Here is a 14,616-nt window from a genome sequence, read left to right as displayed (position 1 = left end):
CCTTAACGGACTACGTATAAGAAGGCCCCAGAACATTTTTCTACTGGTAGGGGATTGAGAACTTAGTAGTATAGGATACATTCTAGTTACCCCTTTAATAATAACCTTGGTGTGGAAACATTAAAGGGCTGCATTATATACATTAACATCATGTCACGTGATTATGGTCCAATGAGAAGTCGGGGAAAGGGAATCTCCTACATTTACATTACTACATGGCAGAATAAACTCGCCTGGACTTGTCCCATTAAATGAAGAGAAGATCCTCGCAGTTATTAACACAACTTAAGCAGTTGCGAAAAGAAAGCCTGAAAAAATCAAGCTTGCCGGGACTCGAACCCTGACCTCTGCGATACCGGTGCAGCGCTCTAACCAACTGAGCTAACAATTGAGTACTGGTCATTAAAATGATTCGTAATATACCCAGCAAAGATGGAGATGAATTATGAATAAATGAAATAATATATTTGAAATGCGGATGAAGAATAATTTTTTCAGGATTTCTTTTTGCTACCGTTTAAGTTGCGTTCAAACTGTGAGGATCTTATCTTTATTTATTCTTCATCCGCAGTTCAAATATATGATTTCATATATTCATAATTTCACGCACTTGTCCCATTGTGACAGTTTCCAAAAAACATTTGACCCTGTTCATTTGTTTATTGTTTCTTTTCGTGATGATTTGACCAATCGTAATTGAACACTACTCTCAAGCGCCTACCTAAGCATGACATTTTGAGTTGTCGATCAACCGAGAAGAAAAAAAAAAGGATCATTTATTCCTGGCGTAGACCGAAAAAAAATATATATTAAATAAGGAAACAATAAGTAAGAGGAAGGGCGTCTTCCTGTTGTGATTTCGAACTAAGGTTTTTTTTCTTTCACAGGTTGAACACCGGGAAGCATTGTTGAACTTTTGAACTCCTACATTCTCTTTTCCTTTTAAGGCAGTAAAGACGATTGGCAATTTTGTCCAGTTATGAAAAATATATTGCTTAAAGGTTTAAGGTGTTATAACATTGGGTAAATTTCTTAAAACAAGAGTGAAAATTGTAAAATAAGGGTCAATTGTTGAAAGAGAGGAGAAAATGGGAACGTGTGGGAACTTGTTAGAAGCACTCGTTTTTTTTGGAGCATGACACACTTACACTTCACTGAAATGAAATTTAATCAGTTTATAGCCATCCTTGGTAAATTCCGATTTTTTTTAATTTTGGCCTTTTAGCAATTAGAGGTTGCCCATGCGTTTGTAAAGAGGCATTTACCCTTAAAACCTTACACAGCACGTGATTTGACCTGTCGTAAGCGAACACCACTCGTAATTAACCACCTCAGCATGGCATTTTGGGTGGCCTAGGCGTTTTACTGTAGTACTGGTATTGCTTGTAAGGGAAAAAGGGTTTTTCCTGGCGTAAATCGAAAAATAATTCATATAAGAGAAAAATAAGTAGTAAGAAGAACATATTCTCTCTCTGTTTTCAAACTTAGATTTTCTCTCTTTTCACAGGTTGAACGGGTGCGTTGTTGAACTCTTGACCTCTTACTTTCTCTTTCCCTTTTAAAGCAGTAAAGGTAATTGGAAATTTCAGCAAGCTATGAAAAATTTATTGCTTAAAAGCTTTAAGTTGTTATGGAATAGAGTAAATTCTTCATTCTTCTACAATTTTCTTAAAGCTCGGACCGGAATCGTAAGTATCTTTTTTTCTAACTGTTCAAAGCGTTCATTCTTGTTTATGAATTCATAATATTTTAGCATTTTTCCAAACAGGTCAGCCTATCTTTAGAGTTTTAACGAACTTTATGACAATTAACGTTATTCTTTAAAACAGCTACGGGTACAAATTTTACCTGAAATGATATCTTCATATTTTTACACATTTTAATTTTATTTAATTCACGTTTTCATCTTCTTCTTTCATTTACGTAGAAATTGTCTTCACGAAACTGGCAATCCTAAAAATAATGTTTAAAAGTATTGGTTTCCTTGCCGTGTATATGTCATTCCACTTCGCCCCATGAATTGTTTTGGTTTTGTGACATTTTATTACATTTTTTTCGCTTTTATGACTGATTGTGTCCAAAAAAATTAAATGAAAATGGTTATGAAACGCCCATGTTTAGTTGTCGTTGAATAATACGCTTGAATGTTAGACCTAATTACTTTGTTTTCATATTTGTCTTTAAATTTTGTGGTAAGTAAATTGTTTTCTTAAAGTTGTTTATCCTTAAAAACAACTTTAAATATGCTCGCATCATAAGCGTTTATCTGTAATGTGAAACCTTAATTATAATATGATCAGTTTTTGCCGTATAAATTTGTAATGCTAACATTATCGAATAAACGAATTGGCGAGGGAAACTTTTTCTCATTGTGCAGCCTTCGCTAAACGAAGAGAAGATTCGTTATTTTAGAAGAAATTACTGTCTCGATTACATGAGTTTACAATAGTCAAAATCTCATGTGCAGCGCTCGGTCAAAATTTCAACTTCATTCCTGTATTTACTTCATTCCGTAATTATTTTACTTGCTACGTAATTCTCGCACTTGTTACTCACTGAAGTGTAAGCTTAAAACTTGAATCTTCAGTTAAGAAATGATACGGCTGTGATGCGTAAATTGTACAAAAGCCCCCCCCGCAGCATTGACTGTAAACTGCCAGCTCTTTCTCAATTTTGATGCGGGTACCATTTTCTTTTCTCTTCTGTTAATTTGTTAACTTATTTTTTTTACCAGTTCTCTTTGAAAGAATCTGACAGTTTTACTACCTTTCACGCCTTAAGCCAACTGTATCAACAGTATCTTTATCACTTCATGACTTCCAAGAAATAATGGAACATTGATGACTGAGAACTGCACCTGCTAGAAACACTTGTTTGGTGACATTTCGCAATATTGCATCCTGAGGATTTCTTTTAACATTCTTGTTTTTCATTGTTGACGGCTACTACATGTTAGTCAATTGAATCAAGCTTTGGTTTTTTTTTTTTTTTTAAAAAAAGAAATATAATAGCTCTGAAAAGGAAACAAATTGCCTTTGATGCGTCACGGTTCCCATTTACAAACTTCCAAGGTCTTGCTTTTTTTTTTTCGACTGCTTCTTTTTATAAACTGCTTTTAACATGTATTAATAAAAACTCAGCCGTGTTCTTTTGGAAATCCGAGAAGTTATTTGGTTTTTGGATTGTGTTCGATTAGACTTCTCGTCCTTGTTTTTGCAATAGTCAACTGAAGGAATGGTTAGATGCCGTGATTATTTTAATGTCTGATTTTCGTTCCCGAGAAAAAAGGTGGATTTCCATTGACGCGTAAATATTTACGTACGTAAAACGTGCGTAAAAAAGATTCGAAGGCAAATTTCCACTGTCGCGTAAAAAGTTATAAAAAAAGTTTCTTTTTTACGTGCATTGAACGCACGTAAATTCCCGCCATCCTGAGTTATCAAGTCGGTGAATAGAGTGTGTTATTGGCGGCCATATTGGCGGAGTAAAATAATAAATTGTTTTTCCTTTGGGAAAAAAATCATTAACATTTTTATGCATATCTTGTTGTTTGACTCTTCCAACATGGCTGCCATGAAATGACACTTTGTACCACACGCCAGTAAAAGAAATGCGTGAATATGACCAAGAGGAATTTTATAAATACTTCCGCAAGACACCATAAAAGGTTTCAGGTGACCTTCCCGGACTGCCGGTTCAAAGGCTACGTGACCTGACGCCAGGCGTTTTCTTTCACTACTGCGTTTGTGTAATTTGGTTCTATAATCAGTTCTATAGATTAGTGTTGGAAATGTTCGGTTTTTCTCGACGAGAAGTGCTTCTACATCTGAATTTTTTCCCATATAAATAAACGGCGATTTAAAACAAAATGGTTTTTCACATGGTAAGTGGTGTCATGTGACAAAATCCGAAAGCATGATTGGGTAAATCGCTGCGTAACCGCAGACATGCAGCCGCGAAAAAAGTTGAACTCAGTTCAACTTTTTTAAAAACACTCGCGATCGCCACGCGCGTATACGTGCGAGGAACGTACGTAAATCCCGAGAAAAAAACGTGTCATTGGAAATTGGACAACGTAAATTCGACGCACGTAATCGCGGGCGTAACACTTCATTTTTACGTACGTTTACAATCTTTAGGTACGTTAACGTGCGTCAACAAAAACGCGACAGTCGAAATCCACCTTAAGACTTCTATTCTTAACATCGCTGTTATTATAAATGTGGGATATTTTAAGTAATTAAAGCCTCGTTTGGTGATTCTTATAAACATCTTTTTTAAAACATATACCACAAATGTTTTTTTTTTGTTTCATGGAAAGTTATAAAAAATGATTTACAGGAACCTTTATCAATTCAAAGCCAAAATTAAAATGAAAACACGTCAATAAAAATCAATCGAATGATTTCCAAAGGACACATTCACATAAACGTCCAAAGGAAGATCCAAAATACTGCCTCTGCTTAAATTTAAATAGTAAGAAATGGAATGGTGATGAAATTTTCAAGCGTTCTGTTCTTTTGAATGACAATTTACCTCATCTACGCAATTATTTCTAATTTTTTCGTTAACATAGTCCCTGTTTCTGTTTGTAGATCAAAACGAAAAGTTTCGATCATTGTTTTCTCTTTCTCTCAACCTTCCTTCTTTGTCAATATTTCTCGCTTTTTGAGCTTTTAAGTTTTCTATTTCATGAAAAGTTTTATTAAATGATCAAGGTTAACCGCTTAAATATTAGAAATAATTTTGGGACTGAATTCGTTCATTCGTCCATTCATTCATTCATTCATTCATTCATTCATTCATTCATTCATTCATTCATTCATTCATTCATTCATTCATTCATTCATTCATTCATTCATTCATTCATTCATTCATTCATTCATTCATTCATTCATTCATTCATTCTTTCGGTCGGTCGGTCGGTCGGTCGTTCGTTCGTCTGTTCGTTCTTCCCTCCGTCCGTCCGTCCGATCATTCATTCATTCTAACCATCCATCCATCCACCCATCCATCCATTCTTTCGTTCGTTTTTCTTCATTTATTCATTTATCCATTCATTCTTAAACGTTTTTACTTGTTTTCCTCTTCAGGAAGTTTGCACTTGCCATTAGACATGTTTACCGCTTCGGTCTGGTGTTTGTTGTTTGGAATAACGATTTGCCTGGCAGCGCAGGATGATTATTCTGATGCTGAACAAAAGGAAATAAGGGAAGCACTAGGAAAGGCCATCCTGAAAATGTTGGGCTTGAAACATCCCCCAAAAGTGAAAAAGGGATCGAAGGAAAAAGTACCGCAGTACATTCTCGACGCATATAATAAACAAGTCGAAGAATCGGAGGGGGAAGGTAAAGAAACATCAAGCAAAAGGCACAATACACGAGGAAAATTTGAAAAGTAGATAATTTGTAATGACACATGCGAAAAGCAAAGCGCGTACACTAAGGTATTCCGTATTTAGGTACCCCGGATCGAACTCGGACCGTTCGATCCGGAGTCCAACGCACACACCATGAGGACACTGCTCCTTCTATAAGCTCAAATCGGCTCTCCGCTCTGTCCACCAGGCACTGTTAGTCTCCAGCTAGTACTGATCACATTTACGATTGATCCCGTTATTTTTTTTCTTTTGTACAACAGGAGACCTCTCTGCGAGGACAACGGCAAACCGCGACTGTTCAAGGCGTGATTTTAACGTCAACTTTGATGACATTTATGGTGATGGTAATTTCGTGGTTGCACCGGAGAGTTATAACGCATATCACTGCCAGGGTAGATGTCCATTTCCCCTCTACGACCACTTGAACGCCACAAACCATGCTGTTATTCAGACCCTCCAACACACGATTAGTAGCAGTTCAGTTCCAGCTGTCTGTTGTGTGCCAACAACTCTGACACCCCTAACCATACTCTACCATGATGACGACGGCAATCCCCAGATGAGGCGCATGGACAACATGATTGTACAAGCGTGTGGATGCCACTGAGTTTAAACATCTTTCTTATCTCCTTGGCTTATGATGTTTGATTATTTTTGTGTTTGACAAGAGCCAATAACCATAGTCAAAAACATAAATTGAATAAACACCGGCATAGTCTTGCTTATACAACAACAACTGACTCACTTTTAGCTTTTAAACCTCTCTCAACTTAAGGGTTTGGAAGGGAGAGCGCTGAAATATGTTACAGTGAAATTTTCGGCGATCACTCTGTTGTCGGTAAATCTATATTAGTATGAAGATCACAGCTCTAAAAAAAATCGCGTCATTTCAAAGTTGACAGTTCAAAGTTTGACCAAATGGCTTGTTCCAAGTCGCTCGTTTTTTCTTTGTGTGCGGATAAAGCAGGCCCGTAGCTAAGATTTTGCTAAATGTTACTTTATTATGCGTTTTTAACTAAAAAACGTATTTCGATTAACACTTCCGTGGCTCGTTAAAAATATTTTTTTATTTCGCTTATAAGCCCTCCCGGTTATAAGCCCCTCCGCTTATAAGCCCACCTAAAACCCCTTAGGAAATTGTATAACTGAGCCCAGGGCTTATAACCGAAATTTTACGGTATTACCATACTTGCAATGCCCGTTTTCTTTTAAATTATGCTCAAAATTATGCCCATTTTTTTAAAATTTTTCTACTTTTACATAGCGCATGCTTTTAAATGGGATCAACAGACGGGAATTTTTTCCACGTCAAATAGATGCTTCTGATCTTGCATATACGTTATAGATATGCGCTTCAAGCTCCGATCTCTAGCAATTTCAAGGGGTGCTGGCCTATCGGGCGGCTGCTCTCCTTTGATGAGGAGGTTGCTTGATGTCAATTCGTTAAAAGTGAAGGTGGGAACTAGTACTGATGCAATCTTTACTTCCGGTGTACCCAGTCCTCTAGGCGACAGACCACGCAATATTGCAGTTACCTTTCTAGATCTCCAAGACGAATGAAAATAGGCTGATTCACTGACAGAACTTGAAAATTATGAATTTTAGAGAATAAAAAAGTCACAATCGATCCTTAACCCTAAATGTCTAAGTATAAAAAGATCACGGAACATTTTTCTGCCGGGAACGGAATGGGAACGCAGCAGTTTGGTATGCATGCTTCCCTATTTTCTTGCTTTTTCTAATTAACTTTTTGAGGAATGCATTAAGGGCTGCAGTAGTAACTTTGTGCCACTTGATTATGGTCCAGTAGGAAGCGGGGATGGAGGTATCTCCTACAGTAACAAGTGTGGTTTCCAATTAATTCGCTGTGGAATACATTAAAGAGCAGCGGTATACATTAACTTCCTGTCACGTGATTATAATCCAATGTGAATTCGGGGATAGGGGTATCCCCAACATTAACATTAGAACATGGCACAATAAACTCACCTGGAATTGTCCCATTGTTTTCATTTAACCTTTGACCCTGGTTGTTTATTACAAAAAACTATTTTTCTCTCTTAATAAATGACCATTGACCTTCAGGTAAACACTGATTTAAGCGAGTTTTGAGCGCGAAAGCGAATTACTGCGAGACTAATTAGACACCAAACACACATATTACGAGTCAATACAATCCATTTATTTCGATTGTTTAACTTTTTTTTTTTTTTTTTTTTTTTGTTTTTTATTTAAATTTTTTTTTTTTTTTTTTTTAAAAAAAAAAAAATTTTTTATTTTTTTTTTAAAAATTCCTTCTGTGGCCCACATAAAATCACCGAGATGCGCAGTACGGACTGGAATTCATCTTTAAAGTACAGTGATCAAATTAGATTATCGTCTTCTTGTGTTTTGAGATATTATAAAGAGAGTTTACGAACCGGATTCGAGGACATTTTCGTTTTTAGGCGGGGATTATCATTTCACTGTGGAAGGAGGTGTCAAAATTGACGGAACTACGGGAAGCGAAATTTTTGCTGGGGTCGCTTGTACTTGTTATTGAAAGAGTGTGGTTGGCTTAATCGCTGGTTCTTGTGACTGGGGGTTAGTACTGTTAGTGAATTCTTCTGTGGGAAGATTGGTAGAAACGCATTTGTGAAGAGGCATTGACCCTTAAAAAGACCTACAGGCAATTGACCCATATCATCCTTGATTTGACCCATCGTAATCTAACACTACTCGTAAGCGCCAACCTGAGCATGAAATTTTGAGTGGTCGATCTACCGCAGGTATTACTTGTAAAAAAAGAAAAAAAAATTGGCGTAGATCGAAAAAAAATAAACAAAGGAAACAATAAGGAAAAGGATGGAACGTCTTTCTTTAGTGTTTTTGAATGTTTTTCTTTTTGAAGGGTTTTTCTTTCTTTTACAAGTTGAACACCAGGGAGCATTGTTGAACTTTTGAACTCTTACATTCTTTTTTCCTCTTAACGCGTTACGACGATTGGATATTTTGTCTAGTTATGAAAAATGTATTGCTTCAAGGTTTAAGTGGTTTAAACAAAGGGTACATTTTTTTTATTCTTCTAACAATTTCCTTGAAGCTCGGACCGGAATCGTTTTATTAACTGTTCAGTGCTTTAGACCTTGTCTCTGAATTCAGAGTATTTGAGAACTTAAAAGTCAGCCTTTCGTTATTTTACTAAAGGGTTCATTCGAAAATTTGAATTGCTTTAAAATTCTATTCAACACTCCTTTTTTTATTTAGTGTTATTTTATTTTTCCTTATACAAATATCGGTAATTGAAAATTACAGTTTGCTATTATCAATATCAAATAAATTCATCACCCATCAAACAATTTCCTCGAATATATCAGCGGCTAAGAAGTATAAGTTCTGCTAGCTGGTATGTTAGTTTCACTTGACTTTTTTTGTTTGTTTGTTTGTTTTTTCAAGAAGTTGGAATAAATAGAATCTTTAAGGATGTTCGTACCATTAGCGTTTGGCTATAAATAGCATTAGCTCGTACTAATTTTTTTGATGAATTTTATGTGAAACCTTCATAACTACGGAGTCACGCAGTGTGACACATTTATCCTGGCACTATCAAATGAAAATATTTCTTGAAAAAAAAAAAAAAAAAACGCGCATCTCTCGAAAATCAAATGAAATGTTTTTTCACAACGAACTATTATGTCTCCATTTCATTGCATGCGGCTGTGCGGTCGCAATTATAAACTTCATATGATTAAAACATTTGCCCTGTTTTCATTTTATTTTACTTATGAAGAGATAGTAGAATTTATTCCAATTTAAACATTATAAATATAAATTAACTAGTTTGCTTAGTCAAATTTGTTCAACTGTGTTTTCGTCCCCCGCATAAAGCAGATCACAAATTTAATTCCTGCTTAGTATGCATCGAAACAAGCGTGAAAATTGTAAAAGTAGGGGTTAATTGTTGAAAGAGAGGAGAAAATGGGAGCGTGTGGGAACCTGTTAGAAACACTGGCTTCTTTGGAGCACGACACTCTTGCATTTTTTTCTTAAAATGCAATTAAGTCAGTTTATTGTCATCCTTGATAAATTCAAATTTTCTTTTTAATTATGGCCTTTTAACAATCAGGGTTTGCCCATGCGTTTGTGAAGAGGCATTCACCCTTAAAACCTTAAACCGCACGTCATTTGACCTGTCGTAAGCACCCACCTCACCATGGCATTTTGGGTGGCCTAGGCGTTTTACTGTAGGACTGGTATTGCTTAGAAGACACAAATGATATTTTTTCCTGGCGTAGATTAGAAATAAAAAAGAAAATAATAAGTACTCAGAAGAATATATCTAGCCGCTAACCAAAACAGCGAACACTACACAGTCACAAAATTTATTTTACGTCCCGATAGATACTTGCTGACAGGTAAACAAACGTCCCGTACCGCCGTTCTAGGAAAGAAATAAAAAGTGGGGAGGTAAAAAGAAACGACGGGAAAGGCGGAGGAACACAAACTAACCTATCGGTGACACTTCGATAAGAAAAGAAAATAGCAATGCGACGAACTGGGGAAGCGTACGACATACGACGTAAACAACAGCTTTACTGCACGAAAACGAAAATTACAACCACTAAACGGAATACTAATTACAAAACGACGAGTGCCACGAAAAAGGAAAACGCAAGGGAATACAAAAACAAAGAGAAAATTGATGCGCGGTAACAATATATTTCTTCTCTTTTCACATGTTGAACGGGTGGGTTGTTGAACTCTTGACCTCTTACTTTCTCTTTTCCTTTTATGGCAGTAAAGATGATTGGAAATTACAGCAAGCTATGAAAAATTTATTGCTTAAAAGGTTTAAGTTGTAATAACATAGGGTAAATTCTTCATTCTTCTACACTTTTCTTAAAGCTCGGACTGGAATCGTAAGTATTTTTTTACTAATTGTTCGAAGCGTTCATACTTGTTTATGAATTCATAGTATTTTAGCATTTTTTTCCAAAAAAGCGAGCCTTTCGTTAGAGTTTTAAAGAATTTTATGACAATTTACGTTATTATTTAAAACAGCTACGGGTTTAACTTTCACCATAAATGCTCTCTTTATATTTTTACACATTTTCATTTTATTTAATTTACGTTTTTATATTGTTCTTTGGTTCACGTAGAAATTGTTTCCTCGAAAGTGGCAATCCTAAAAAAGGTGTTTAAAAGTATTGGTTTCCTTGCCGTGTATGTTTAATTCCACTTGGCCTCATGAAATTTATTTTTTTTTTTAGTTTTTTGACATCTTATTTCATTAACGCATTTAGAACTGATTATATCCAAACAATTTAAAATGAAAATGGCTACGAAATACCCATGTTTAGTTGTCCTAAAATGATACGCTTGAATGTTAGAGCTAAAAAAAGCTAATTGCTGTTTGTTTTCATATTTTCCATTAAATTTTGTGGTAATTAAAATTATTTCTACAAGTTGTTTATCCTTAGAAAAACTTAAATATTCCCGCACCATAAGCATTTGGCTGCAATTTGAACCCCTAATAAAATCAGTTTTCGCCGTATTATTTTTTATGCTTACATTATCGAATAAAAGAATTGGCGAAGGAAACTTTTCTCCTTGTGCAGCCTTCGCTTGACGAAGAAAAGAAACGTTATTTTACAATAAAACAAGGAAGTACTGTGTCTTAATTACCCAAGTTTACAATTGGTCTAGAAGAAATCTTTCAACTTAATATGATCTGTTTGTTTTACATTTGATTACACGTAATTATTTTACTTTTACTTGTTACGTAATTCTCGGCTTGTTACGTACTAAACTGTAGGCTTAAAACTTAAATCTTTAGTTAAGAAATGATACGCCCGTGATTCGCTAATAAGACAAAAGCCGTAATATAGAAAGAAAACATGGAAATAGCCAGCTCTTTCTCAATTGTGAAGCGGGTACCATTTTCTTTTCGCTCCAATCTGTTAATTTGTTAACCTGTTTTTTGACTAGTTCTCTTTGAAAAAATCTGACAGTTTTACTGCCTTTAACGCCTTAAGCCAACCGTTTCAATCGTATTTTTTTAGCCACTTCATGGCTTCCGAGAAATAATGGGTCATTGATGACTGAGATCAGCACCTGCTAGAAACACTTGTTTGGTGGCATTTCACATCATTGCATCGTGACGATTTCTTTTAACATTTGTTTTTTTCATTGTTGACGGCTACTACATGTAGGTCAATTGAATGAATCACAACGAACACGAGTATATATGTAAAGAAGAGTGAAAACAAACTGAATTTACAAACATAAAATCTCCAACGTTTGTATTCATTTTCTGCCCACAACACGCAACATTAGCATTTAATAAGACGTTTAATACCAACGAATAACTCATTCCAGTGTGATGTAAGTCCAAACCTCACTCTCGGAATGTCGCCGACCATTATCATATATCCCTCGTCACGATTCAATTGAACTTGAATGTTTTGATAAAACGCCATTTTGGAAACGTTCACACGAAAACCATGAACAGAGCTTTTTGAGGAAAATTCAAAATTAGGATCGAAAGTAACCAATCAAATAGAAGGCAAGTTTCCTGAGAGGTCCGCATCTGTTTGTAACGTTGTTGACAGTTCAAATTTTGTAGGTAATCTTTTGTTTACGTTCTAGAACGTTATTGGTCCGTTACAAAAAAATGTCGCTATGCTTTGTTTTCAATTTACACTGTGATTGGTTAATTTTGTTTAGGGTGCCCCGGTTCGAGTAGTCGCACTGTAAGACTTCTATTCTTAACATCGCTGTTATTATAAATGTGGGATATTTTAAGTAATTAAAGCCTTGTTTGGTGATTCTTATAAATATCTTTTTTAAAACATATACCACAAATGTTTTTTTTTTGTTTCATCGAAAGTTATAAAAAAATGATTTACAGGAACCTTTAACAATTCAAAGCCAAAATTAAAATGAAAACACGTCAATAAAAATCAATCGAATGATTTCCAAAGGACACATTCACATAAACGTCCAAAGGAAGATCCAAAATACTGCCTCTGCTTAAATTTAAATAGTAAGAAATGGAATGGTGAAGAAATTTTCAAGCGTTCTGCTCTTTTGAATGACAATTTACCTCATCTACGCAATTCTTTCTAATTTTTTCGTTAACATAGTCCCTGTTTCTGTTTGTAGATCAAAACGAAAAGTTTCGATCATTGTTTTCTCTTTCTCTCAACCTTCCTTCTTTGTCAATATTTCTCGCTTTTTGAGCTTTTAAGTTTTCTATTTCATGAAAAGTTTTATTAAATGATCAAGGTTAACCGCTTAAATATTAGAAATAATTTTGGGACTGAATTCGTTCATTCGTCCATTCGTTCATTCATTCATTCATTCATTCGTTCATTCGTTCGTTCGTTCATTCGTTCATTCCGTCCGTCCGTCATTCATTCATTCATTCTTTCGATCATTCATTCATTCATTCATTCATTCATTTAACCATCCATCCATCCACTCAATTCTTTCGTTTGTTCGTTCATTTATTCATTTATTCATTTATCCATTCATTCTTAAACGTTTTTACTTGTTTTCCCCTTCAGGAAGATTGCACTTGCCATTAGACATGTTTACCGCTTCGGTCTGGTTTTTGTTGTTTGGAATAACGATTTGCCTGGCAGCGCAGGATGATTATTCTGATGCTGAACAAAAGGAAATAAGGGAAGCACTAGGAAAGGCCATCCTGAAAATGTTGGGCTTGAAACATCCCCCAAAAGTGAAAAAGGGATCGAAGGAAAAAGTACCGCAGTACATTCTCGACGCATATAATAAACAAGTCGAAGAATCGGAGGGGGAAGGTAAAGAAACATCACGAAAAAGGCACAATACACGAGGAAAATTTGAAAAGTAGATAATTTGTAATGACACATGCGAAAAGCAAAGCGCGTACACTAAGGTATTCCGTATTTAGGTACCCCGGATCGAACTCGGACCATTCGATCCGGAGTCCAACGCACACACCATAAGGACACTGCTCCTTCTATAAGCTCAAATCGGCTCTCCGCTCTGTCCACCAGGCACTGTTAGTCTCCAGCTAGTACTGATGACATTTACGATTGATCCCGTTATTTTTTTTCTTTTGTACAACAGGAGACCTCTCTGTGAGGACAACGGCAAACCGCGACTGTTCAAGGCGTGATTTTAACGTCAACTTTGATGACATTTATGGTGATGGTAATTTCGTGGTTGCACCGGACGGTTATAACGCATATCACTGCCAGGGCAGATGTCCATTTCCCCTCTACGACCACTTGAACGCCACAAGCCATGCTGTTATTCAGACCCTCCAACACACGATTAGTAGCAGTTCAGTTCCAGCTGTCTGTTGTGTGCCAACAACTCTGACACCCCTAACCATACTCTACCATGATGACGACGGCAATCCCCAGATGAGGCGCATGGACAACATGATTGTACAAGCGTGTGGATGCCACTGAGTTTAAACATCTTTCTAATCTCCTTGGCTTATGATGTTTGATTATTTTTTTGTTTGACAAGAGCCAATAACCAAAGTCAAAAACATAAATTGAATAAACACCGGCATAGTCTTGCTTATACAATAACAACTGACTCACTTTTAGCTTGAAAACCTCTCTCAACTTAAGTGTTTGGAAGGGACAGCGCTGAAATATGTTACAGTGAAATTTTCGGCGATCACTCTATTGTCGGTAAATCTAAATTAAGTTTGAAGATCACAGCTCTAAAAAAATCCCGTCATTTCTCAGTTGACAGTTCAAAGGTTGACCAAATGTCTTTTTCCAAGTCGCTCGTTTTTTCTTTGTATGCGGATAAAGCAGGCCCGCAGCTAAATGTTTTGCTAAATGTTGCTTTATTATGCGTTTTTAACTGAAAAACGTATTTCGATTAACACTTCCGTGGCTCGTTAAAAACATTTTTTTTTTTTTTCCTTTTTAGCCCCCCCGGATATAAGCCCCCCCCCTTATAAGCCAACCTAAAACCCCCTAAGAAATTGTATAAGCCCAGGGCTTATAACCGGAATTTTACGGTATTATCATACTTGCAATGCCCGTTTTCTTTTAAATTATGCTCAAAATTATGCCCATTTTTTAAAATTTTGCTAATTTTACATAGCGCATGCTTTTTGATGGGATCAACAGACGGGAATTTTTTTCCACGTCAAATAGATGCTTCTGATCTTGTATATACGTTGTGTATATGCGCTTCAGGCTCCGATCTCTAGCAATTTCAAGGGGTGCTGGCCTATCGGGCGG

The 14,616-nt window shown here is 36.0% G+C and overlaps 2 protein-coding genes across 2 annotated transcripts; both read left to right on the top strand.

Annotated features, from left to right (window-relative positions):
- The first annotated feature begins 1,662 nt into the window (after positions 1-1,662).
- Positions 1,663-6,047, top strand: LOC144648861 (univin-like). The gene is made up of 3 exons (XM_078508307.1): positions 1,663-1,688; positions 5,094-5,348; positions 5,641-6,047. The coding sequence occupies exons 2-3, from the start codon at positions 5,117-5,119 to the stop codon at positions 5,985-5,987; spliced, it is 579 nt and encodes a 192-aa protein (XP_078364433.1). The 5' UTR covers positions 1,663-1,688; positions 5,094-5,116; the 3' UTR covers positions 5,988-6,047.
- A 973-nt stretch (positions 6,048-7,020) lies between these two features.
- On the top strand, positions 7,021-13,821 carry LOC144647916 (univin-like). The gene is made up of 3 exons (XM_078507592.1): positions 7,021-7,087; positions 12,928-13,182; positions 13,475-13,821. The coding sequence occupies exons 1-3, from the start codon at positions 7,021-7,023 to the stop codon at positions 13,819-13,821; spliced, it is 669 nt and encodes a 222-aa protein (XP_078363718.1).
- Positions 13,822-14,616: the final 795 nt, after the last annotated feature.

This window comes from Oculina patagonica, chromosome 4 (assembly GCF_052425735.1).
Source record: "Oculina patagonica isolate OP01 chromosome 4, crgOcupat, whole genome shotgun sequence".
Lineage (NCBI taxonomy): Eukaryota > Metazoa > Cnidaria > Anthozoa > Scleractinia > Oculinidae > Oculina > Oculina patagonica.
The sequence above is the reverse complement of the archived record's forward strand: the minus strand, read 5'-3'. Positions and strand labels throughout refer to the sequence as shown.

What these genes read in the sequence shown, in the direction of transcription:
- LOC144648861 (XM_078508307.1), top strand. Translation starts at nt 5,117, where the DNA reads ATGTTTACCGCTTCGGTCTGGTGTTTGTTGTTTGGAATAACGATTTGC. An exon ending in CGAAGAATCGGAGGGGGAAG is followed by an intron (nt 5,349 to 5,640) that starts GTAAAGAAACAT and finishes TTTGTACAACAG; the next exon opens with GAGACCTCTCTGCGAGGACA.
- LOC144647916 (XM_078507592.1), top strand. Translation starts at nt 7,021, where the DNA reads ATGTCTAAGTATAAAAAGATCACGGAACATTTTTCTGCCGGGAACGGA. An exon ending in AATGGGAACGCAGCAGTTTG is followed by an intron (nt 7,088 to 12,927) that starts GTATGCATGCTT and finishes TTTCCCCTTCAG; the next exon opens with GAAGATTGCACTTGCCATTA. An exon ending in CGAAGAATCGGAGGGGGAAG is followed by an intron (nt 13,183 to 13,474) that starts GTAAAGAAACAT and finishes TTTGTACAACAG; the next exon opens with GAGACCTCTCTGTGAGGACA.